At 39.7% G+C, this 27,539-nt stretch overlaps 1 protein-coding gene across 1 annotated transcript in view; it reads right to left on the bottom strand.

Moving 5' to 3' along the window:
- The window catches only part of FBN1 (fibrillin 1), a 227,714-nt gene that overhangs the window by 96,142 nt on the left and 104,033 nt on the right, over positions 1 to 27,539 (bottom strand). The window contains exons 8-15 of the mRNA XM_008534321.2: positions 25,454 to 25,579; positions 18,383 to 18,508; positions 12,875 to 13,033; positions 8,326 to 8,505; positions 7,570 to 7,710; positions 5,795 to 5,914; positions 2,738 to 2,863; positions 696 to 818 (exon numbers count right to left, since the gene is read on the bottom strand). Coding sequence (XP_008532543.1) covers positions 696 to 818; positions 2,738 to 2,863; positions 5,795 to 5,914; positions 7,570 to 7,710; positions 8,326 to 8,505; positions 12,875 to 13,033; positions 18,383 to 18,508; positions 25,454 to 25,579 — 1,101 coding nt within the window. The remainder of the gene's footprint in view (positions 1 to 695; positions 819 to 2,737; positions 2,864 to 5,794; positions 5,915 to 7,569; positions 7,711 to 8,325; positions 8,506 to 12,874; positions 13,034 to 18,382; positions 18,509 to 25,453; positions 25,580 to 27,539) is intronic.

Here is a 27,539-nt window from a genome sequence, read left to right as displayed (position 1 = left end):
AGCAAGAGGCATTAACCACAGATTTATCTCTGATGACTTTTCTGAGGACCCCAATGTTCAACACCACAAACAAAAATCTTCATTTTTACTTCAATACCTGGAGTGATGAGATTATTTCAAAAGCTACCAAGCTAAACAATAGCTCTTGGTCCATTTATTTCTTCTGCCTAGTCTTGTTTCCCTTTTTGCTTATGTGACTTGATGAAGTCTAAATAAACTGTCCATGAAAAATTTCCTGTTTCTTATGATATCTGAAGGATATTATGAAGAAGAGATCACTACAATAAAAGGCTACAATATTCTGTCCAGGTGAAGATGTAAGAGGTGGCAAATGACAGCCATTAAGAAGCCTGTCATTATTCCCCAACTGCAAGGAAGAGAGAGAACTCAGCTTATTTAAAAAGATGTTCACATCTGTTGGTAGACCAATTGGTAGCCTTTCATTTTCTACATAGCCTTTCAGGCCCCTTTCAGAAGACCCCAAACACTCTTTTTGTAATAAAAACAGTCTTCTGGGTATAAACTGTTGCTCTCTGGATTGCTGGACTTAAGAAGGTGTTCCAGTCAGGTTTCCTAAGCCAGAATTAGGGGTACTTTAAATGAGGAGAATCAATAAGGAAAAGTGGTACCTGTAAGCAAGGTAGAGAGGAGAAAAAGCAGGTGAGGAATATGATTTACAATTTTATAGCACGAACCTTTGCAATAACGCCCATCTGACGCCAGCTGAAATCCAGGTTTGCAAATACATTTAAAACTGCCATCTTCATTGATACACATTCCATTAAGGCACATGTTTCTTATGCTGCATTCATCCATATCTGAAAAATGCAAAAGATATATTTTCTTACAACCAGAAGAGTAAGCTTACAAAGGAAGCCAACCTGAATGAATATAATTCTGTTTCCCCACATTTCTTTTTTGTTATTAAAGCCTAAGGCTAATTTTCATCCAAGTTACAGCATACAAAGAGAAAGGGGGCCATATGAAATATTTATCTCAAGTTCTCAATTTTTGATGAGAATGTGCATGCAAACTATAGGGCTAAATTTATTTTACGACATATATCTATACACATATACATGTATGCACATGTAGATATATGAATATGTACATGTATGTATATATATGAAATTCATATAAAATTACATATAATTTTATACATATTTATGAAAGTTAACTCAATAAAAGCTATCAGGACTCTTTTTTAGGAACAGCAGTTTACAAACTGAAAAGTGTGTTAGCCTAATGGTTATATTTACTTCAAAGATCATATTACCTCTCATATACTGAAAATAAAATCAAAACTAAGAATGATGGAATTTGAAAGGTATTTAGGCTACTTCTTGATTCTTTAAAAAGTGGAAACCAGAGGACAGCTTGTCGTTTGAAGCAATTTTAAATAGGAGTGGGAAAAAATGTATTTTTAAAAGGCAAGACTTAACTACGGATTATAGCCCTGCCAGCTAACCTTTAGGAGACCTTGATCACAGGGACAGACCTTTAAATTCATCAATATGTTATTTTATGTAATATTACAGCTGTCTTGGGAGGCCCCTGCTCTTCTAGACATGATGTGTTTTCACTTACAGGCTTTAGTCAGACCAATGTAATTTATGATTTTTTTTCTTTTTTTAACAGGATTCTATCCCAACTGAGAATTTTGGCATTGAGTCTTTGAATTGAATCACTGAGATAATATTCTGCCAAAAATGTTTCTAAGAACAATTTTGAAATTCTTTTAATGTATGAATAGATTCTTGGGATCATTCCCAAAGACGTTGGGAAAGACGATAAGAAACATTCTTCATTTTTTGCTAAAGGTCTAAGAAGTGGAAACTCATCAATAATTGTCATATTTTCAACTCAGGAAAAAATGGCAGGGGAAAAAGACAAAATGTTTGAAACAGCCCAATTCAAAATGAGGTGATTAATTCAAGAGGCAAAATAAAAGGCTGGCTCTCAACAGTCAATGTTTCTCTCAACAAATTTTACATTTTTGGATACTCATTACTAGTATTTTATTACTAGGCAGACACTATAAACAAAAGGATTATAAATGATTAAAGAATATATAGGATTAGGTGGACACACCTAATTCTATTTTTAAAAAATCTAATATAAAAAAATCCTAATCCTATTTAAGTGATGCTGTATTTTTAATAAAAAATGTGCAAATTCTGGGGCTGGCCTGGTGGCGCAGTGGTTAAGTTTACACGTTCCACTTCGTTGGCCTGGGGTTCACTGGTTCGGGCCCCAGGTACCGGCCTGCACACCGCTTGTCGAACCATGCTGTGGCAGGCATCCCATATAAAATAGAGGAAGATGGGCATGGATGTTGGCTCAGGGCCAGTCTTCCTCAGCAAAAAGGGGAGGATTGGTGGCAGATGTTAGCTCAGGGCTAATCTTCCTCAAGAAAAAAAAGTGCAAATTCTGATTGTATAAAATTAGGAAGTAACGATTTATGCTACGAAAGTTTCATCATCACAGTGACCTTTAAATGGCAAGCTCTCCTCATGTATTTGAAATGTTATTGGACTCTCAGAAATGCGAATTAAAGGCACAAATATGGTTGAAAATTATGCTTGCCTCCCAGATAATAATATGTGAAATATATTTGATACTTTGAGCTTTCACTCAATATTTGGCTTGGTCTTATTAAAGACTTCTGATACTGAAACTGCAATGGAAGGAGGGGAATAATATTAATACACTATTATTATTGTCAGACTGCTATTACCTTCACAGTTCTTCCCATCCCGTGTAACGTGAAAGCCTGCATTACACACACAATGGAAACTGCCATCTGTGTTGATGCAGCGTCCGTTATTGCAGATACGGCCATTCTGCAAACATTCATCAATGTCTAAAATCAAAGTTAAAACAGAAAAAATGACTTTACTTAGGGCATTTAAAATTATTTTCTTTCTCTCTCCCTCCATCTCCAAACTTGTGATCTTAGTGTCGGGTTTTAATTACATACTAAATAATATTCTTCAAAATAAACTTGATATCAAATAATGTGAGATTTGGGATTACTAATTAGAGTTTGCAAGACATATGACAGAAAAAAAAGCCAACATAATAGCATTCAATCTAACTGTAATTTCTAATAAACTCCTTAAATCTCTGTTCTGTAAACAAAACAGATTCTTCTTTACCATTTTCCTAGCTAATTTAATGAGCCAGTATATATCATTATTTATATCAAACTTTGGCTGGAATCTTTCAACACACGCTTGAAAAGACAGATCTTAAAGCTATATCAGAAGAATAAAACAGAAATGCTACTTAAAAAAAATAGTTTAATTCCATCTGAAAACCATCAATCATATGACTCTGAAATGTCTACCTTCCTCATGGCAGTTCTGGTCCAAGTACGGTTTTATTGTTTACATGTTCTTAGTCTCTTTTATAACTTTGTGAGCATTCCATCTACCAGATAAAATACTGGTACTGTGAGGGTATTTTCCCTTTTTCTATTTGCATTTAATATTGTGCCAAAATAAACCACAGTGCTTGCTAGGGAAGTGTTAAAAATGACAATAACTCAAATAACTTATATCTGATCTCTCATTTAAATATTAATAATTAACCCAAAATGGACAACATGGTACTTTGGATTATCTGTTCCTTTCAGCTTCTAGGCTACATACCTGGATGAACATCAAAGAGGAGGAACACGAACTGCCTTGTCTACATAGCAAAAAATCTTTGCCAGGGCTTATTCCCCAGAAGACAGAGACTAGAGAACTGTGTGGAGTTGGATGTGAGCAGATCTATCCATGCAGAGCTGAGGCCACATGTGCCTGAGTATAAGCATCCGAAACATCCTCTGGACGACAAGAATGTGCCTTCACGGCATATCGGTTATTCTGACTGTCTCCCTGCGTCTGCACGGTGTCTTGTGGTTGACCCTCAGACGCACTTTCTTTCTGGGCAGATCCAGCAGCGGTTTCCACACGAGTCATTGGACTAGCCGAGGCAGTCTGGGCTCCTCTTCTGTCTGATCTTTGTGCCAACAAGCTACGATCTTTTTCTCTCTCATTTATTTCTTAATCCTTGCTAAAATCTGACTTGCTCCACACTCCAAAAAATAGTAAAAGCCACATATTCTTGAGCAGACTTTTTTTTAGGATTCTATAATCTTTTGAGGCCCAAGGATAAAATAAACAGGATAAAGAGTTCGGCTTTTTCTCTCCTCACTAATTTCAGAATGCCATCGGGCTCCCCACTGCCTCACAAGATAAATTAAAAGCTGGGCATTCAAAGTTCTCTACTGTGTTTCTGTCTCTTCTGTCCCCTTCTATTCAGCCCATCAAGTACTTCTCCTCAGCTGAGTATACAGCCTTTCTGACTATTCTGTGGTGGCTTTCATCTACTCAAAACTGTGAGCACGTTATCAATTTCTTATGTTTGGGATGAGCTTAGCACCAACCCTTAAAGACAATGTTTGAAGCTTTTTGGGAATCCTCAATCTCTAATAAATTAAGTCTCAGATTGAAGAAAATAACATGAATCTACACTGGCTGGCCCTTGCCCCAGCTGAGTGCTCTCAACGATCTCTTCTATCTGTTTATCTAATAGTGCAGCCTTCTAGACATTGGTTTCATTTTATTTTCTACTAGTGCAAAATGCCTAGTACACTGTACCTGTTAATTATTTAAACAATAGTTATCATATTAAGAAAGTTCTAAACTCAGTTTAATAGTCTATTCATATTTATAATTCAATTAAGCAGGCCATTAATAGAAATACAAGCAGGTTGAAATGCTGAGCTCCAGTTTTCTTGGCTCAAAATTGCCATTTATAAGTAGTGTACTAAAATACACCGATGGTAGGAAATCTTTAAGTCAGAACCACATTCAAAGATTTTGAAACCAATGACAGATAAAAATAAAAACTTCTGTACGTCTTCAACTCATGTGAAGAGCTTTTGCGAAAAGAGGCAAATAAAACTAACCCATTAACAGTTGACAATTTTTTTAAGTAAAACAAACTTCCCTACCTTTCCTGGTATTTAATTTTAACAGAATTGGCTCGCCTTTATCTGGCTTTACCGGGTCAACGGTACAGCTCATTCTGTGCCAGATTCATAGAGATAGAGAGAGAGATTTGAGTTCTCTGAGGGTGAGCAATACATCTTACTTCTGTCTCAGAAACTTAGCTCATCAAAGTCATTCAGTAAAAGGCATCGTGGGTGGCTTAATAAATTAATTAATAAAACCTGAAGGGAAACTTTTGCGAGGTAACATTTCTAGCAAACTTTACTGTGCACATAGATCACTGGGGGATCTTGTTAAAAGGCTGATTTTGACTCAGCAACTTTGAGGTGGTATCTGAGATTCTGCAATTCCAACCAGCTCAGGTGAGGTTGCTGCTGACCACGCTAATAAGCAGCACAAATGTACAGGCTACTTCCTCAACCTTTAGACCTTTCCATCAAGAAAGTAATCGCATACAATTTCACCTGAAATTTTCCTCAGTTTCTGTGTCAACAAAGGACAATGCCGTTCCCCAGCTCTCAGATTAAAAATTAACAGGTAATAGTGACGAGGTGAAAAAAGTAGTGAAAATAAGATGTTCCCACAAGCACAGAAGCAACTTTTAAAATAATTTGAATGTTTGCCAAATTTTGTGATGCTGTCCTTTGGAGGGACAATATGTGGAATTAAGTACAAAAAGTGACAGGAGCATATCAGCCTCTCCTGGCAAGGGTTATTTAAACTCCACTGAACTCCTTTGAAGCAAACCCCTCCCTCGGCATGCACGCCCCATATTGCAAGGCGGGCCCTACCTCGGCACTCTGTCCTGGTGAGCGTGCTCTGGTAGCCGGTCCGGCACTGACAGGTGTACGAGCCCTGGTTATTGATACACTCTCCACCAGCACAAGGGTTTTTCTCACATTCATCAACATCTGCAAAACACAGTATATTTTAGTAAGAAATTAAATAGCAATAACTCATAACTCTGAGACCATTTATTGGTTTCCTTTACATGTTAAAATACTTTCCTTTTAAGAAATAAATAACACAATGAAAGGATCTTTTTTCTTTCCACTACAATATATTGTGTCACCAGCCACTTGAAGGCTGGTTGAACAGTTAAAGTGTATCATTTTCCTGTGTTGTTTTTCAGAGAAAAATGCTGAACACATAGCAACTCAACACTCTGAGCTAATAAACATTTTCTCCTCCTTGAGCCCGGCCTAAGGGAACCAAACAGGCGAACATTTCAGAAGTGGCTTATGGATGGGATTCTGAGTGTCTCTTGAAGCTCTATTTTTCAACAAAAAGAGGCCTAACCATATCTAAGCACCCCTTGCTGAGTTTCCCAAAGAACATTAGAACGAACCATGAAGGAGTTGCCATTTAAAAGGCAATTCTCACCCACCACAGAATCTGCCACCACTCCCCACCTCATCCCTAGACAGGCTCCCACTAGTTTTACAGTCGTTTAGAACTATCAGTCTACTTTGAGGTAAACTGGCTTATATTCTTCTATTTGCAAAGATGAGGAAGCCAAGGCTTACATTAGATAACCCACTTGCACAGTTACATGCTTCTTGCGGCAGGCGCAGTCTGATTTCACACTCCCCACCCCCAGCAAGCTATTCCCTTTTCTACTCGGCTCTGGATGACCTCTAAGGACTGGAGGACTCTCTCCTAATATGCTGCTAGCGGGGCTTTCCCATCACCAGGAAACTACATAGCACGAGGAAACCAACAACTGCTGATTTCTGCCTGAATCATAATTACAGAGTTGGAATTTATAACAGAACTAAGAGAGAAGTTTATTTTTAAAAAATTAGAGAGCAACTGGGTGTTCTTATCTAATCCAACAAATAGCTTATTCTTGCATTACATTTCTTCCCTTCACTAGCTCAAATGCCTTGTGAACAACTTAAAGTTTCTCTCTTCAGTGTTTAATGACTAACCAGAGAGAGTTGGTTAAGTTATCCATTTAAATTAGTAAAATGCGCAAAATTTCATAGTTTGGGGGTACTTTTAATGCTTTATTTTAATGGTCAGGCTTTTGGTAAGATGACTTAAGTTGGAGCTACGAGCAATGACTTGAATCTATTTTACAACGAAAGTTAAAGGTCACGGTAGTAGGCAGAATAATAGCTCCCCAAATATGTTCATGCTCTGATCCCCAGAACCTGTGAATACACTACAAGGCAAAGGGGAATGAAGGTTGCTAATCAGCTAACCTTGAGATGGGGAGAATCTCCTGGGTTATCCAGATGGGCTCAATGTAATCTAAGATGCTACACTGCTGGCTTTGAAGTTGGAGGGAGGGGCCCTAAGGCAACGAATGGAGACAGCCTCTTGAAGCTGGAAAAGGCAAACAAATGGCTTCTCTCCCAAAGCCTCCGAAAGGAGCACAGCCCTGCACACAACATGACTTTAGCCCAGTCAGACCTGTGTTGAACTATAAAAGAATAAATTTGTGTTGTTTCAAGCCACTTAAGTTTGAGGTAATTTGTTACAGCAGTGGTCGAAAACCAATGTAGTCCCATGACAGAACTGGAATAGCCTCTTAGTGCCAACCCAGAGCTCTATCACGTACCAATGCACTCCCCACGGAGGTCCAGCTGGAATCCTTTGTTGCATTCACACCGGTAGCTCCCAGGAGTTGGAATGCAGCGTCCATTTTGACAGAGATAGCGAAACAACTGACAGTAATCAGTGACATTGACTGGCAGCACCCCTAAAAGAATAACATTAAATCCCATTAAAATTATTTATAACTAGGGCATCTTTCATCAGCACTTAATCTAGCAATATTGGGCAAGCTACTGAATCATAAAGGATGGAGGAGACTCTGCACAAAGGTCCTCTGGTGTCAATAGAGCATCTTTCCATTCCTGACTACAGAGATCACGTGCCACCTGCTCCTCTGCCTGCTTCTCCTACTCCTTTCTCTGCATCACTCTCAAGCCTCCAGTTTGGGGGAATAACAAAAGCAGTGAGTTATCGGTATTTAACTACTTGCAAAACTGCTTTGCATGATATATAACCCAAAGTATAATCTTGTACCTCTTCTATTAATCCACGCTGTGAATCAGATTTAAATCGCTACCACTACTCTCCCACAGTTGGCTGAGAACGTCGATAACAAAAGGACATTAATCTCTGGAGAATATGAAACTTCTCATTTTTCCTTATGTGACAGGCAAACAAAGAAACTTACAAAACACTATGTAAACTAAAAATTTAATCTAAGAATTGTAAATTTATTCAATGACTAAAGTACCATAAATGACAAAAAGAAGTTAAGCTGATTAACACAAGAAAGATAACCAGGTGACTTTTGAATTCTTACTTGGTGGTTCCCGAGATGGATATGGATATTCCACTGGTGGTCGAGGGGCCGGAAGTGGAGGTCCAGGAGGAAAGCCAGGAGGAACGGGATGAACTGGAGGAACAGGGCCAAGGGGCGGAGGAGGATATCCTGGTCTCTCGGGAATTACCATAGGGACAGAGCATAGCTTGTTGAAATCCTCTGGAAAAACAGAACACAACAGCTGAGCTGTAGCATATATCATAGGCTCACGGAAGTCATCTTTACTTTTGAAAGAAATCTTTGAATAAAACTGATCTTCAAACCATATAGAACAATTGAAAAAAAGGAAAAAAATACAACTGACTTCATTCTTTTTTCTGATACCTACAGCAGCAACCATATTGGAACAATAGTTCAAAGCCCAAAACACACTCGCCAGAGTGTGTACCACATGCCCCTGCCCAAACCTAGGACATCTCTAACTATATCACAATTTGCCTCAGGGAAGAATAAAATGCCACTTTCTCCATCCAGTGCCACCTGTGGATCCCACAGGGCTCTAAAGAGAACACTAAAAAGCCTGGATTTTATTTTACGTGCAATGGGAAGCCACTGGAGGTCTTCCATGGGGGTGGGACATGATCAGATGAACATTTTCAGAAGATCAGTCTTACTGACACATGGAGAATGTACAGGAGGGAGGCAAGACTGTGGCAGGAGACCATCGGCAAGATAATGATAGCTGGATGAGGGACACATGCTGGAATTGGACAGAAGTGGACAGATTTGAAGCATATTTTAGAGATAAATGGACAGTGCTTGGTAAAGGAGCGAATGTCAGAGCTGAGGGAACAGGAAATCAAGAATGACTTCTAGTTTACTGGTTGAGCAATTGGGTAGATGCCATTTACTGAAGCGGGAAACACTGCAGTGGGGCAGGTTTTGTGGGTAGAAGTCAAGTCCCGTTTTGAACAGATGAGTTTTGAGGTATCAAACATCCAAGTGGAGATGTTACATAGCAGTCATATAAGAGCGTTTGAAACCTAGAGGAGAAGTCTGGGCTGGATATAAGTTTCGGAGTTATCAGTAGAGAGGTGGTGTTTAAAGCCATGGAGATGGATGAGGTCGTCTAAGGAAGGTGTGGAAAGTGAAGAGAAGGGAGTATGGAGACAGAGCCCTAAGGAATACCTGTTTGTAAAAGACAACAAAGTGAAGGAGAAGTAGCAGCCCAGGGGGCAGAAAGAATACCAGGGGGTGATGGGTCTGGTGGTAGTGCTGCATAATGATTCCCTGAATTTGTGCACTATTTCCTATGATTGCACATATAGGCTGATTGCTATTTTTCACAATGCTAGGTCTTTGTTAGAATAAATCATCTTTAGATTTGTGGCACATTTTTTCTGGGATTCCAAAGGTATTTTTAAACATTATCCAGGTTTCCAGGGGTGTATTTACTTAACTACTCATTTTCATGTCTCCTACAAGTAGCCATATTTTGTCATAGTTCCCTTCTATAAGTAAACTAACCCTGTCATTTTTTTAGTTCTTTTTTTCTCTCTTGCCAGAATGTTAATAATTTTATTATCACTGTCACACAGGAATTTTCCCATAGATATTTTCTATACTTTCATCCATTAATAGAAATTAAGCTAATATTTTTCTTTTCCTTGTGGACTAAAATCCAACTATTCTAAGACACAGTAATATGTCTTGCTGAAATGCATTCGTATTTCAACCTCATGGGACGTTCTGCCAATATACATGTGGCTAACTATCCCTAGCTACCTTGTGCCTTGTTGTTATTTGCTAGTCCAATACTAAAATTTCTTCAGTCATATTTTACATTTCCAACCCAGATTGAGTCCATGTTTTCAGAGAATTCTATTACCACATTTCAATTATTTTATACTGGGAATTTCAACCCACAGAGATTCTGTAGTACCTGACCGTATTTGAAAAGGATTATATACCGCTTGTATACATGCTTCCTTGAATCAGGATGCTACAATCACTCTTGTCAAACTACAGTGATCCTTGTTATAGAATTACCACCTGGACATGCCATATCCATCATTTCCTGGCTACCTGCTTTTCGTCAAATTTCTACCACTAAGACTATGACAAGGATCTTTGAAGTCAAGGATCATATCTAACTCATGACTAATCCCCGCTCTCAGCCTAGCCATGCAAACTGCATACAAGAGGAATTCATTAACTATGTTGGATTTAATTCAATGGCAATTATATTAAGGAACTCACTTTGCTTCTAAGCATCAATTCAGCCTTTCTCCTTTTTTTTGGTTTTTAGGACTTGTATGAAAGAAGTTGGATAGCTCATCAGCATTTCTGCTAATCAGATGGGTATATTACTTTAAGAATGCCATTAAATTCATCTTAATCTCTCCAGAAAAGTGTATCAGACTGAATTCTGTATTCTTCCCTACTTTCTTCAGCTTAATAACTTTCCCATGAGACCTTCTACATTCAAGATCAGCAACCTGTGGCTAATTTTGTTTAGCATCTTTCTTATCTCCATTTAACCCAGAGATGATACTGATTTTTTTTTCTTGAGTGAAAAGCTGACCAGCCTGAAATAATCCTTCCTATATCATCACTCTCCATTAGTTAAGAGCCCAGAGCTCTGTAGCACTGGTACTGGAATATCCGAGCAAACCCACACACACCTACCCGCAAATGAGTTTGCTCTAGCGGTCTTCTTTGCCTTGGGCCTATCTCAGGGCTGTGCATCTTTCATTGGTACACATGGGAGAGCAGCTCCCTGAAAAACCGCACAGGAGAAACAGGCTTTCTGCTCCATGTGTCCTAAAGTAGGTCTTCAGGCACCTAAACCTGCTCTAGTCCTCTCTCCTCTATTCAAGGCCTCAGCACAGGAAGGAATCCACATCAATGCTGCTGAATCCTAAGTTAACATATGTATCTAAAAAGCGATTCTCCTGGTACCCAAGCCACATGTCTTAGTAGGAAGTCATGTGTTTATAAATGTCGACCTACTAAATGGTTCCCTAGTGAACTAACGAAGGTGGATTATACTTTTAAGCCACATTCAATAAGCAAATCAGGCAGAATCCATGTCTTGTTATATGTTAAAATACAAGGAAAGATTTTATTGCTTTTTTAACCCACGTGTATAATTCTCAGCAAAAAGCAGAAATTTTACAGTAACACCTGTGAGCAGGTCTATAGCCCATGATGAAGGCAAACTCACATTCTGTGAACAGCACGCTCTGAACTATTTCATTAACTCTGCATTTATCCATCTCTACCTTCATTTTCTCTCCTAAAGTTCCCTGATTTAAACATACTTTTCGGAAATCAGATTGGAAGGGAGACGGGACCCCAGTTTTCACTTAGAATTGGTGGGAAAGATGTCACTTAATAAGCTGTTCACTCTACTTGAATTCCTCCTATAAGCAAGATTTTCTAGGTACTTCGGAAGTGTTAAAAAAAAGTATAAGAAATATGAATGGGATCTCCTAATGAGACTTATCAACTAGTAAAAAGACAGTACATGAACACACGTAGGCACAAAGCGGAGCAGAGGGGATTTGTGCCGCAACAAAGCTGGAGCACTGAGCAAAAAGGCAGTGTTTCCAGCTGTGGTTATGTTGGGATGTTCATGGATCAGGTCGTGACTGAGAGGATCCTTAACAGACAAGAGGGGATGGCAGGGATGAGGAGGAGCGAGTAAGGCCCTGAACTGGGGAGATGTTTTAGAAAAAAGAACATTTGAATTCAGAAATGCTAAGACTGGGTTCAAGTAAAGCTTGATCATATAATTTAACTAGAAAATAAAGCTACTATAAAGAAGAATTAAAAGATGAACTTGGATCAGATTTGGGGACTCCCAACGCTAAGCAGTAAAATTTTATTTTCAAGAAATGGAGTGACTTGGACCACTGGATATTGCCTGAGTTCATCCTGGGAAATGTTTTCTGGACGTCTTTCTGTACATTTTCCCCAGATATAATTCTAAACTGGACGTCAGAGGAGCTCTGTTTTGGGAAATGTAGGTGGCAGCCGTGGACTCATGGAGACCAGTTAGGAAACTACGGCAATAGTTCAGAAGAGAGAAAATGAGCTCCATGTGGAAATGAGAGGAATATGACAGATAAAAGAGATACTATGAAGAAAAAAACCCAACAGAATTTGACAACATGGAAGAGGAAAGTGTGCCAAATGTTAAGGAAGGAGGAAATGCATATCCAGAATAACTTACCTGGAAGGGTCTGAGGGAGTTCATTTTTATTCTTCTGAGCTTTTGAGGGCTACATGAGAGCGAAAAGGAATATAGGAGAATAATAGGAAACAAGTGCTTCCTGAAAAGGCTGCTATTCAGTGGTAATGGGCAAGCGAAGTAAGCAGCAGTAGCTAACACAGCATTGTATGCACAGACCTCTGTATTTTCCCACCTCATTATCTGGGGAAAGTCCCCTCAATGTCATCTCTTTTATTTTCTGGAATCTTTTGTACTTACCTGGGTTTCCACTATAGCTGCATCATGCACATTGCCCCTGGGCTTGTGGGGGTTGAACTGGGATATTCTGCAGATAACGGGAAGGGCTCTTACCTGTTGCTCTGATGGGACACATCTCAGGGGCGATGGTGGCCCCAGGAGACCAGCATCGGCCGACGTCACAGCAGCACTGCATCTTGGTTATGGACTGTGGCAGCTGGTTAGAACAACGCCCATTCGCCAGAGCTGTGTAACAGTATCCTGGGCGAACATCTGAGAGAACGAAGAAACACACACATAACATCAGCGAGATGCAACTTAGAACAACACTTTCCAGCTCCAGCACCTCCAGACTCGGCACTTGGGCTCTAGCAGGATGAACAGACACTCCTGCCCCTGGAAGGGAAGCTGCGTGCACCGCTCAGGAACAATGCTTAGTCAGAAATCCTTTGTCTCACACCTTTCACCCCTGCAAGCTGGTGCATTTGGCCAAAGTCCCACATTCCATCCCCAAGGTGGGAAAGAATGATCACAACCACGTGTGCCATAGGATAAGAGAGACTAAGAAAATCACTGGCAGTGACCGTTAATTAGGTATGAAGCCACATCTCTATACTGAAGGGAGAATGTGTTGTCCTTGGTTTCAAACTACTTAATTAGAGCCACTTTAGGCAAATATTGACATCAATCTATTTTAAAACAACATTAAGTCTGCACTATAGTCTACATTTCTAAAAGATCTTTCTTATTTTTCAGTCTGAAACTGTGAGTCAGACTTGTGAGATTTTTTTTAAAGGAGTCACCCACTGTGTAGTCGGACCCAATGCTCGTTAATCAAGATCTCCTTTCGTCCTGGGGCCCTGAGAGATTTTATAAGGCACTAATTATGGATAAGTTCAAAATGTACGTGATTCCAAGTTCTTAGTCCTACAGGATACGATGGTTCTTGAAATTTTTTCTTCCGGCAGAAAGGTATCTTCTCAAAGCAACACTGGAAGACACAGTTCTCTATATCGCTTTTATTGGGTTACATCATGTCTGACTGCCATGACAACACTGACACACTGAAGCACAACTCTGGGCTACCAAAAAAGACCCTGTGACATAGGAGAAGCCTGACTGCTTCATGGACCTTGAAGGGGTACCATGAGCTAGAGGAGGCAGGAAGCCAGGTGCAGAACACTTAGATCTACCAACATGTGTTGAGATTGTACCTCTCTCCACGTCAAATATATCTCTGTACAGTCTATATAGAATCAAGTTGTGAAAAATAAACAATATTTTAAATATGCTTGTCATGTGGAGGACTATAAGTGTGAAATCCTTTTGTAAAGTGATTTCATAGTCAACACTCCAAGCCTATGCTTCCTGTAAATCTAAATTTTAAACATCAAATCTGATGAAAGAGGGTCATACCTATAATTGTTTTCATCTACATCATTCTTAGGAACACAAAGCCTTCAAATCTTGAGGGTTGCCATAAATTTAAAAAAACGAAATAAAATAAAAAACAGACCTAACTTAGAAACGTTGAAATTATTAACATCAAGTGAAGAAGGCTACAACAAACCTAGACAAACCATGAAAGAAAATTATAGGTCAGCTTTAAAGGATGCAAGATTATTTCTGAGAAGTACTTAAAACCACTAGCAAGTATAAATGTGCTTTCTAGAAATTTTTTGTGGTCCCAGTTCCTGAACCTCTGGTCAGACTAACAGTCTCAGCAAAGAGGCAGGACAAGTTTTATTCCAGCCCGGTCCAGGGTAAAAGGCTAGAGAGAGAAGTGCAGACAAGGTATGCTCTGTGAAGCCATGGGTGGCACCTCCTCTATGAAGAAGGGGGAGAAATAGAATTTTCTACTTCCTAATTTTCATTGCCTTAAAGCCACTAATACTTTATATATTTGGGGATTAGTAAATATTTTGGGCATGGAAACCAAAGGCTGTTAAGAATGGGAAGAGATGTTCAAAACTGGCTTATATCCCAGCTTCAAATGAATTTGGTGGTCAAAACTCAGCGTAAACTCTTGACCAAAGTTTGTATATATAATTTCCAGCGCGGGCTCTATCTTTCAGAGCTGGGACCTACGGCTGCCAACAGCAAACTCTTAAAGGGCTAATGTCTACAATTTTGCAGATTAACTATGAACTATTTTGCCGCCCATCTGGCTGACCTGTATGTTAAATCAATGAGTTAGAGACTCTTGATCAAAATGGTAAATGCTGGGGCTTAAAAAATTACCAGCCTTGGTTGGGCTGCGGGCAATCTCCGATTTACAAATGGCACCTGCACATACAATAATCATCTTGCTAATTTTTTTTTTCGCAGAAGAGCTTTTGTTAAAAATACATACATTAACACAAATTATAATTTTAAAGAAACCTAAGGGCTAATAAGTAAAGGGTAAGGGAAAAGTTGTGAAAACCAGGCACCATTTGGAGGCATTGACCCCTGGGCACACCAGCCTGAAGTTTTCCATGTCACCAGGTAGCGGTGGCAAAGGAAGCAGGAAGGAAACCATTCTGGTGCTGCATCACTTTGCACAGAGTGTACGGGGTGGCTTTAGGATAATCTGAAGACCTATGGGAGCCAAGGGAGAAGAATATTAGGACCTGGAGGAGACAACGGGAGGTAGGAGGAACCACAGACACCTTCACCTATTTTAAATTTACTCTGGCCAAGACATCTGGCAGAGAAAGAGAGAAAACTTTCCATCTTTATTCTCTTCTGAATCACTTGGCACTTCCTCTCAGGACCCAGAAATCACATTGTATCAAAACAAATACGCTCTGGACTAAATAGGTGTTTGCAGGCCATCCTAGCCTATCAATAGGCCTCTCCTAACCAATCATAACATTGTTGTGTCCAACCAAGAGCTAGGAGCTTTGAGGCCCAAACTGGGTTCAGGACATCTTTAGGACTCCCAAGAACTGAGACAGAACACACTAATATGAAAAGGTCATATGAAAATACTACACAAAGCATTATAAAGTACTAAAGGAAGACCACAGAGCAAAAATTAAAAGAAAATAATACTGCAAGACAAAGGGAGTGTTGGGGCTGGGGCGTCTGGGAGTCTCAGAACAAGGGAACAGTTGGAATTTCATGACTAGAAGAGTTGTATAAGGAAGATACTGTATCTCACTATTAAATATGGGGTTTCCTGTTGGTTAGATTTACTAATTCCAAACAACCAACTTACCAACAAACCTTGGATTTGTTCATAAATTGGAGACTATATGTATTTTCTTGCCACGAGGCATAATTTTGGGGGTCTCTGTGGTTTACCATAGCAGGAAATATCAGCATCAGGGAAGGGAGAAATGTCATTTGGGTCATTTTCTATAACAAGTTGCTAATTATGGGCACAGTAAAGTTCTGAGGAAGGAGAAACAGTGCTTGCCTAGGGGTACGGGCAAGCACAGGTTTTCTGCATCCGCTGTTCATTTGGGAGAAAGCAAAGGGGGGAGGCCGCACTGAGGATTCAGGCCCAAGTTGGAATCCCTACTCCCTCATTTATTAATTAGGCCAAATTCTTTTATCTAAACTCTCTAAACCTCAGCTTCTTCCAATCTACAGTACTGCTGTAAACGTTAAGTCAGATAACTTCCATAAAACACCTCACACCTAGGAGGTGACCCATGAATCTCAGTTCCTTCCTTTGTAAAAAGTTAGGATGGATAGATTTGGTAAAAAGAAAAGAAGTTTAAAAATGTAAACTATCTACTATGTAAATATGTTTTAATCATTTAATGTCATTTGGGGCTCCCTTTGAGGGTTAAAAAAAAATCTCCCTATTATCTGGCCAAGGAAAGAACTTCTGATCTACTTCTCTGCTGAGCACATCCACTGGAGGGCACGCACCCACTGGGACAGTTTGGGTAGAAAAAGGAGCTACATGAATCGCCCTTGCCATTCTTTCCCTGCAGTTCCAATGTCTATGGATAGATCCTGGAAAATCAGGCAAGCCAGGCACCACCATTGTTTCTAAGGAAAAGTCCAGAGATGCTTCCTTCACTCGTTGTCTTTATTCAAATATCAACTGTAAGAGACTGCCCTCAGCTTTTACTATAAATTACTAAGTAAAAAGGAATTCAGAATTTCAAGTGCAATTCAGTTTTGGTCTGCAATTCACGGCTTGTGGTAAGGATGTGACACAGCTGAGTGTCTGAAAATATGGGCCAGAAACAAACATCAAAAGATAGCTTTCATTTTTCTCCTAGGTCGTGTGCCACAGGCTTCCTAGCTTTGCCCTAATAATAAGGAATTACTCATTTTGGTATTCAACAAATACTTATTGTTCACCTATGACATGCAAGAGATTGTGCTGAGAACCACAGAGGATGTAAGGATAGCCGTTATGAGTCTTCCAGGAGACAAAAACATACGGATGCAGAATTTCCCTATAAGGCCATTTATGAGAAGCATATCCTCAGGTAAGGGAGGAATGGTTTCAGGCAAGCTGATCTGGGACATCTTCAAAGACAGAGAACCTGAGCAGAAGTGTGAAAGGTGCTTGAGTTGGGAAGCAGAGAAGTCTGAGTGGTGTACCACGCACGATGAAAGGCACGACAGAAGCGCCATGAACGGCCTGTTTGGGGATGAGAAGCAGGGACCGTGCTGACAAGTTAGCAAGGTTGGGAGGGGTCAGGGTGCGAAGCCCATTAACTATTAGTCTGTGCACTCTAGAACTTAAACTTTATCCTAGAATACCAAACTTTGAAGGTAGTGCAGGCATTGTTAAATCCAGCCGTTGTTAAATCTATTCTTTTAAACAACAGAATCCCTTATTTAATTGCTATTTTACACTGAAGCCTAACACCCACACAGACAAAAGCAGAGTTGTCTGGAGTGTGTGCATGGGGTGGGGGGAGGCAGGAACCCTTTCCACTCAGCCTCCCCCCTTTCACTGCCCTCCCACCCTCGCTCCAACCTCAGCAGATCTGGAGGGCTTCCCAGCACCTAAAGGATCCATGGGCGACACACCAAAACCCATTAATTTCCAAGTCCTAACGGAAAACTACCAGAGGCTTTTGAGTAAGAGGGTTATTTAATCAAAGCATATTCTAGGAAGATAAATTCAACAAGATGGTTTGTAGAGAAGCCAGGAAGCAGGGAGATCAATTAAGAGATTATTGCAAGGAAGATGGGCATGGATGTTAGCTCAGGGGCAGTCTTCCTCAGCAAAAAGAGGAGGATTGGCAGTAGTTAGCTCAGGGCTAATCTTCCTCAAAAAAAAAAAAAAAAGAGACATTATTGCAAAATTTCAGACCTAAATTGACAGAGGTCCCAGGAAACGACTGAAGTGGGGGTGGGGTAAAAAGAGAGAGGAGTCAAGGATGGCTTCAAGGTTTGACACTGGCATAATTGCAAAGTTAATTTATAGACTGAGGATGTCCATAGGATCTCCTGGATCATTCCTCTGTATGGGAGGCAAAAATCCCCAAACAAGACCACAAGTTGCCTCTGGTCTTTAGGAGGGAGCTCAACTGCTTAACAGATTTCATAAACATACACTTCACATCAAGTGAGAAATGTCCCCCTTAACAATCCTGCCCAGAGAGATGTTCTTTATGGAACTGGTTTACAGAAACCATGCACGCTGTTGATAATGAAACCTACCTATGCATCTGGTACCATCGGGGGAAGTGTAAAAACCGGGGGGACATTTGCAAAAGTAACTGCTGACTGTGTTCGTACATTCACCTCCATCACAGATTCCAGGAATGGTGCTGCATTCATCAATATCTGGAACATAAAGAAGAGTTTCAGTGTTCCTGGAACACAGTATAATACGGTTCATCATTACATTCTATAACGAAACAGCGATCCTTACAGAATAACACTGCATGTAAAGTAGTCAATTCAAAGGATGAGGGCTTCTTCTCTCAACACAAGCTTACCTAAAGAATTTACCAAATGCAAGAGATTAGAGCAAAACAAAAGAAACTTCTTTAAAATCTAAAAGTGTGTGCTGTTGCTTCACCAAGTAGCTATAGCTTGCTAATATTCCAAATGTCATTTATTTAAAATTTTGTTTTCCCCGTCCTCTCCATGTTTTGCATTGAGTGAAGCTCCCTTTCTATTTACCCTGTAACTTAGAACATTTCTTCTCCAGTCTAAGTACTGCTCTTCACTTATAAAACAGAATAGAGTTCTAAGTGGACCAGATTCAAGTGTCTTCTGACTCAGGTTCACCCTGTTAGTCAAAAAGGCAGCAGTGACACCGTTTACACGCAGTTTAACTTTTTTAAAAGCAAAATCCCCATTATTCTATGCTGGGCTAGAGGCTAAACCAAACAATATTTCGCTGCTTATATTAGAGTCAATGCTAACATAAACAGCACTGTCATTGCGAAGTTGTGTAACAGTAAAGGTGCATATTCTATTCTGGCAGATGAAAATTTTATTGGAGTCAGTGAAAGTCAGGCAGAGAAACAGCCAAGGACAGAGCCTGAGGTTCTAGAGTTGGCATAACACCTCAAGGCACATTTTACGACAGTTCTTTAACATCCATCCTCCTATATGTACCAAGCACATTCCTATTTCAGACCAACAAAAAGGCAAACAAGCATATCAAGGAGCCTGGAGGATTCAATAACCTCATTTAAGGATTAAGGAGGATATAACAACGCACAAATGTTAAGAAGACTATACCTTTCTCAAAGTGTCCTTAAAAGTTAATGTCTGAGTCATATAACGCCCATCAAAGATCATGCGAGAAGATAGTGTCTATTAAAAGAAATATTTTTCTACCCGTTAGTATAAACGATTGCCATCATCCTTATTAAGGCCACTTAACATACATCAATATCCAAAGAGGTTATTTAAGTGACAGAATATATCAGAAAAAGTGATTTAGAAAACAGAATTAACTTTGGCAGGATGAAGGAAACACCTTCTTTCATGTGCTGGTTAGGTTCCATTTGGACACTTTACTAAAGATTATAACAACAATAAGAAGAAGAGTTAATGCGTTGAGTGCCAGGCGTTGTCTAAACACTTCATATGTGTCAACTCATTTAATCTTCACTGTAGAGGTAGGATCATAGAACATGATTTTTATAATTCTGGTGTCCAGGAGGTGGCCCTGGCATGAGGGGCCCACCCGCTGGCACAGTAGTTAAGTTCACGTGTTCCGCTATGGCAGCCCGAGGTTCGCAGGTTCAGATGCTAGGTGCAGACCTACACACCACTCATCAAGCCATGCTGTGGCGGCATCCCATATGTAAAATAGAGGGAGACTGGCACAGCTGTTGGCTCAGGGTGAATCTTCCTTAAGCAAAAAGAGGGAGATTGGCAACAGCTGTTAGCTCAGGGCCAATGTGCCTCACAAGAAAAAAAGAAGAAGAAAATTGGCATGAATAAAACCCAAAATAAGAGCAAAGAGGTTCATTTATAAAGTAATATTAAACACAGGCCTCCAACTGCCAGGGGCTGGGTGAGGGGAGGGGGCAGGATTTCCACTTAGGTGCGTGCCCTCAAAGTCCACAGGTCAGGAAATACACCGTTGGTGCACACCTCCCTAATTTTCACACAAAGATAAAACTACCAGGCCCAATTGTTCAATTTGAAGAGCTTAAATGGCTCTCAATTCCCTTCACTGTCCTCTCCTCAACGACACACCCTTTTTCCTTCATGTGTCTACGGCCTTTCTACTTTCCTGAACCACCTCACTTCTCAGTCCCATTGCTTCATAGTGATGGAAGCAAGAGTTCTGATTTCAGGACCAGGCTGTGGTGGAAGTCCCTGAGAGTAAAACACTGCAGTAGAGCGTTTGAATTAGAATCAGTTACACTCTGAAACTCATCCATACTAATATATTATTTCTCCAGGCTCTTACCACTCTGTGGTTATCTCTTTTCAATAACATTTCAGGGATCCCAAGTAGGAGAGAATTTGAGAACAGTGGCTTTCTCAGAGTTTCTGTAAGTCAGTCTGTATCAACGCCAGCCATAAAAGGAAATCAGTTTAAGGGGCCTGGTTGGGAGAGCAGCTGGGCTGGGAAGAGCTCCTTCTGGGCTCTGGACACTTCCCCGTGTCCTTGGGGCAGGAGGAAGACACAGAATTGCTGGGAAGTAGCTATCCCTTGTAGCTGCCCGTGGCCTCACTGGCTTCTTGCTGTAAGCCTGAGAAGGGGCACAAATGGTAGGTCCCTTCCCTCCTGATTTACTGCCCCTGTCCTTCATTCTTGTTCTTCCTTCTCATCCCTCTATCGCATCTGCTCTTCCTGAGCGTTCCTCTTATCCCTTGGCCACTTCCCTATCCTGGGGCTCCTCCAGCAGGAGGGGAGGAACGAGTGTTGGGGGCAGATGGGATGGAGCGTGGTCTCAGTTCTGGGACAGGCATCACCGGGACGCTCAGCCATTCAAGAGCTCCCTCCAAGATCATGGACGTGTACCACGAATGAGACGGAAGCCAGTTAACCTGATCTTGACTGTCTAGGATTACTAATAAAGAGAGAGAAAAAAATAAACTAAAAATTGTGGCAGCTGTTTAAAAGGAAATGTGACGCTCATAATTATGAATGCCTCCAAGCCTGTGAGATGAACCTTGCTGTATTATCTACACGAAATCCAGTGTAAAATGTGTGACTGAAACATAAACAAGCTGATTCTTCAAGTCACATCAAAACAAACATCAGCCAAACTCTTCCATAGTCACACCATCTACACCAGCTTGCATGGTTTCTTATTCATGCAGCACCAGCTGTCTGATCACAACTGGAAAATAATGAGAAACGTGAAGATGGGGTCTGGGTTGCAGAAGTGGAAAGAACCCCAGATACCATCTTGTTCAACCTCCTCATTTGAAAGTTGAAGTAACTCAGAGATGGTAACCGACTTGTCCAAGATCACACAGAGGATGAGGGACATTACCTGGATTAGGGCCAGGTCTACTTATTCCCAGGGCCCTTATGCCTCTACCACAGAGATTTTGTTCAGCAAGTGTATAGGGAGCCAGAGACCTTGAAGTGGGAGGGTCAAGGGCCAGCAAACAACTGCAGACGATGGAGCCCCATCTATGGCAATGGGTTAAGTAGCCCCAGGAATTCTCCTTGGTGCCTGAGAGGATAAGAGCCGCTAAGAGCAAGTAGCCAACAGATAAATATGTCATTATTTTAGACAGGGGAAGTCTTAAGGTTTTGGACTCACACATTAGGGAGTGCATGGACTTAAAAGCTACATTTTTAAAAATCCTTTGCATCATGCAATGCTATTATAATTGCCAAAGGCTGGGCTGGCGATAATCTAAATCCCAAAATATTAGTGGTTAATTAGGAATCCAAGGGACTTCTTCCAGAAATAAAATTTAATCCTTTAATTAGACTTTTTATTTCTTAATTTCCTCCCACAGTAACCTATGCAAATACGGGCTTGGTTTCCAAAATGAAAAGGCTCATGTGTTCTTTCAGTGTGCACACTCGAGTCATTGGAAAAATCAACAACGAAGGTGGGCATGAACTCTGTTTCCCTTTTTCTCAAATCACAGCTATAAATCTCAATCTCTTTCATCTTAAATTCATGAAAATTTAATAATTGTTACTTAATCGCTTCAGCTTGTTAATTTACACTTCAAATGTTCCTAAATTGTATGTGTTGAGATAAAACTTAGTCTGTGACTTTTTTTAAGTTTTGGGAAAGGGGGGTATTTTAAGAAGTAAGAGAGAATTCTGCAAAAAGAAGCTCTCACGAAAAGCTGCTTTCACCAAAACTGAGGGGGTGAAGGTTAGCATCTTATAAATTTGCTAAAACCAACTTTTTATTGAATTGGTTTTTTAAAAAAATTACTGCGGGCTCCCAGGTACCCACATCCTTTCTCTCCAAGTCAAGAGGAAGATACACTTAAAAAGCCACTTGAAGTAATGGCAAAGGTACCAGAACAATTTTCACAAGGGCACAGAATCCCACTGTGGCCTGACTATCTTTCTAGGGCACAGCGGTGGTCTCTTCATTCTTTTAGTGGTGTAGGCGAGATTTTCCAGAATTCCTTCTATGGACCATCTAGAAATCATCCCATGCCCAGAGTTATGCCATCCCCATTTTGAGGCGCTGGAGCAGGAGAAGAGCAAGAGAGTTGACGGAGGGGACCCAGCTCACCAAGCGTTCTCAGAGAACTTTTGACCACTTTCCTCCCAGAGTAAGACAGGGCAACAAGGCCCAAACCAGCCTCCAGGCCAGAGTACAAGCAGGACTAACAGGATATTTTCTTCCAATATCAATTTTGCATAGAAAAATAAAAAGGTAGGGGAAAAAAACCATCATCTGAATTTAATGTAACAGTAGATGGCAAAGGGGGAAAAAAAAAAGGTCTAGTCAAAAGTATTCTGTTTTTATCTTGCTACTGACTTCAATATGTAGCCGGGAAAAAAAAAAAAAAATTGTGGAAAAGGATTAAGTAATTCTCAGACTGAATTTTTGGTCCATTGGTTACACCACCATAATAGGTTTCTTAGCATTAATAAAAGGATTTTGAATCATTTTTCTTTCAGTCTGAGTATTAAATCTGTGTGTCTTCTGTCTAGTTCACAACCATAGAAGGTGATCAGTCCTGAGTGATGTTAACTGACTAGTCTGAGTGAAAGGCAAGGAATGCAGGAAAGCAATTCTAGCCCAGGTGCAAAGCTTTAACAACTCCAAAAAACAAACACAGACTGGACAAGTCATATGGACCATGTTGCCCAAAATCTTAAAGCTGATTCTGTCTCTTGAAACTGAAAATATGAAGCTGAGACAAAGGCTCAAGATGTAAGACACACCCCACTGTTCATTGCATTCGATAAAACTTTATAGCTTATTAATGTCATAAAAAGAGATGTATGACAATGCCTGAAAATGCATACCATAATATTTTAAATCTTTTGAAATATTAGAAAACATAGTTGTTAAAGTAGAGGTAACAGCTTATATCTAGGAAAGAAGACAATGTAAAATGGTACAATAAGTGCCTGAGTTTGAGTCAAAAGATGTAAATTTGAACATTATGTGAATGACCTCAGACAGGGCACTGAAAATACCCAAGACACAGATCCTTAATTTATAATGTGAAAGGGTGGCACCAGGTAAGTCCTTTGCTTCTTTCAGTACCAAAATTCTCTGCTGCTAACTTAATCCACAATATAACTTCTAAAATACACTGGCCTATAGAAAGTCAACTTTACTGTTCTTTGAAACTTACTATATATATATATTTTTTTTATGCTTTGTTGGTGAGGAAGATTGGCCCTGAGCTAACATCTGTTGCCAACCTTCCTCTTTCTTTTTTTCTCCCTAAAGCCCCAGTACATAGTTATATATCCAATTGCAAGTTGTCTTTTGAGTTCTTCTATGTGGGACCCTGCCACAGCATGGCTTGATGAGCAGTGTGTAGATCTGTGCCCAGGATCTGAATCAGCAAAACCCAGAGCCACCGAAGTGGAGCACACGAACTTAACCACTCGGCCATGAGGCCGGCCCCAAAACTTACAATATTTTTAAGAAGCCCTACTTCTTTAATAAGAACATAAATTTTTTCCAGCTACCTCAACTGTTTATAGCATGTTCAAGAACATATCATAAATTCTATGATGATTAAAAACTTAAAAACAACTCTAACTCATAAAGATAATTCTATCAGAGTTAGATTATTCAGTTTCAGGGTAAGTAGATATTAAACGTCTTATATGTAATTTATGAATTGCACTTCAAATTTTAAAGCTGTCTTTCACATGCGTGATATACCGGAGCGATCAACAAAGAAAGATTAATGATCCAAGCCCAGGCAAGTGACTATTCCTCATTGCTAGGGTTTAGGGATATAGTGCACATATCTAAAAGAAAGTGTATCAACAAAAGTGCACATATCTAAATGAAACCTCGTATCACATCAGATAGAGTGAGTCATGAAGGAAGAAAAAAGTTTTCTCTGCTGAGCTTGATAAGAGATGTAGTGTTGAGAAGGCTGTTACATTATTGTCAGACATTACACATATAAGGTACACGCACTCACCAAAGGAAAGAGAGTTTAGTGTTGCCCACTTATTTCCTGGATGTTTTCCTCTCATGAAAAAAGTATTTATTACACTTGGAAGTCAAATCTCTTTTTGGCGAAAGGCAGTAGTGGTGGGTATGAACACATTCTCTGTATATGCATTTTTAGAAACTTAATCTATAAACTAAATTCAAATATATAAATATACCTCAAATTATTTTCCTGTTTGATTAATATTAAAAGGAGTCCATTTGATGGGCAGAAAAGAAAACCCTAAACTTGCACTAGGAGCATAAATATAAGAGTTAATAGCTCTCTCAGAAAAAAATCAAATATACATTTTAACTAAAAAAACATCAGGAGATATGTCATTCTGAATGATATGTAATGATCACATTTAAATTTATGTCTCTAGAACTATGCAAAAACATGTGTCTTGAACATTTTAACCCAAATATTGGTTCAAAAATATTTCATGTTTTAATATTTAATTTGATTCAGATGGATCTCTTATTTTGGGTCTATAAAAGTGGAAAAAGCTGCAGGGTTTTTCTGGTTCAATAGCACAAAGGCATATTATTCCTGGTAAGAATATTATATTTACACATTCACAGGAATGACAAAGACAGAAGGATTTAGGAACAATTTGCAAAAAAGCTTGTCACTGATTTGGGTTTTGCCTGTACCCCCCACCCCTTAACTACAAACCATGATATTTCTTACCTTCACATTTTTGTGTCACTTCATTAAATTTGTGTCCAGCCGGGCATTTGCACTCAAAAGACCCAACAGTATTAATGCAATTTCCTCCTTGACAGAGCCCAGGGATGGCCTGGCATTCATCCACATCTGTCAGATTTTAGGAGAAAGAGAGAGAGATTCATATAAAATTCATTGCAGAAGAAAATGTGATAGTTTGTCCACAATTATATTACTATAGTTATATCAATGAGTTATTTGTCCTTCATAATATTTGGAATATAATGAGAGAAACTATTTCTCACCATTATGTTATATAAAATAAGTTGAGTAATATAATTTGGTCAATAATGTTCTATTAGAAGTCACAAGAATTCTTTATTGCCCCACCTGCCATCTTTTCTCACGTAGAAGAGAATATTTGTACTAACTTTTGTGGGTTTTATTATGCCTGCTGCAAAGTACAAGGATACAATGATCAGAATGTGGACAGTAATAACTACAATTATTCAAGAAATCTTTAGACTCAAAATCAACACATTTCTATAATAAAACTGTGTTTAAGAGTTGTATTGAGTGATTCAGTTAAAACACAATTTACTTAAGATCACTCAGACTAAACAAGACAGCTAATGTTTTTATATAAATGAAATGGAAAATTTTCACCTTACATTCTGAAGAATTGTCTTACGCAGTAAAAATTAACAAGCCAGGAAATTAGGCCCAGAAGTGAGCGATATCCTCAGACGAATGTGCAGACTTACCTTGCTGGCAGGGCAGCTGCCAGTGGGAACCCTTTTAAACGTAAGTCAGATCATGTCCCTCCTCAGCTTAAAGTTCAAGTCCATACTAAATCCTAGAAGAGTCTACCTCACCCCTCTACTCTCTGACCTCATCTCCTAACCTTTCCCTCTCTCACTCCTCTCCATACACACTGGCTTCCTTGCCATTCCTCAAGTACACCCAGGATGCACTCTCCTCAGGGTTTTGTAGCGGTGGCCTGTCTGCCTGAACTATTCCTCCTCCACAGAGCTGCACGGTTCGTGCTGTCCCATCCATCAGGTGTCTGCTCCACTGTAGCAGTGGACCCTTCCCATCCCAGTCCAATAGCAACACCCCAGTCCTCTCTCTCCCCATCACTCAGCTAACTCATCACTTACTTACTCTGTTCATTTTTCCCCATAGGACAAATCACCAACTGACCTAATAAATATCTGTTTGCTTTGTTTTGTTTTACAAGTCAACTGTCTTCAATATAAGTTTCCAAAGAGAAGGTTCTTTGTCCATTTTGTTCACTGCTAAAACCTTACCACCTAAAGAATAACTGTGATCCTATGTGAAACCTCAAATATTAACCTTCCAGGAACAAAAGTAATCATTCCAGGCTCATTAGAAAGATCGTAAAACTGCATGTACATTCTCTCCATCTCTTCAACCATAACACACAGAAGTCTGGTTTAATAAGAAGCCCCAGGGAGGCAGTCTAACTTTTCTTCCTCTACTTGGGGAATTTTATAAGAAATTGTGAAGGCTGGTGGACTCTTTAGCTTTACTCTTCATGTGTGAAGCGAGAGAGCAATTGCCAACTGTAAGATTTCTAATAATCTGTGTTCTTGAGAGAAGTTGCCACGCAGGAAAAGGGGTGCTAAAGGAACAACAATTTATTTCGGTATAAAAGTGTCACTTACTGTTTTAAATGGAATGTCCTGGCCCACAAATGAATGACTAATATGTGAAGTACAATTAGATTATGTTTTATAGCTGATCTCTATTTGTCTTAGACCAGAATTTTCCATCCTCTTGATATGTTCAATATGTTTATTAAAATGTTATTTGAAATTAAAATTGGACATTAAGCAAAACTAGATAGTGTCATTGATTGTCATTTTTAGCCAAGAGGAAATATATATGAGGGCGTTTCTCTGCCGGCCATACATTCCACAGCTGAAGACAGAATAATCTCCTTTATGAACCCATTTGCCCACAGCCCCTCACATCTGGCCTAAGGTCTAAAAACACCAGCAAGGAGACAGAGCCCCAAGCTGACAGCAGAATCTCTCCAAAGAAAATAGCCAAACCTGGAGAATTTCATCCTCAAAGTGGCAACAGA

Source organism: Equus przewalskii, chromosome 1 (genome assembly GCF_037783145.1).
Source record: "Equus przewalskii isolate Varuska chromosome 1, EquPr2, whole genome shotgun sequence".
Lineage (NCBI taxonomy): Eukaryota > Metazoa > Chordata > Mammalia > Perissodactyla > Equidae > Equus > Equus przewalskii.
This window is presented reverse-complemented; position numbering and strand designations above follow the sequence as displayed.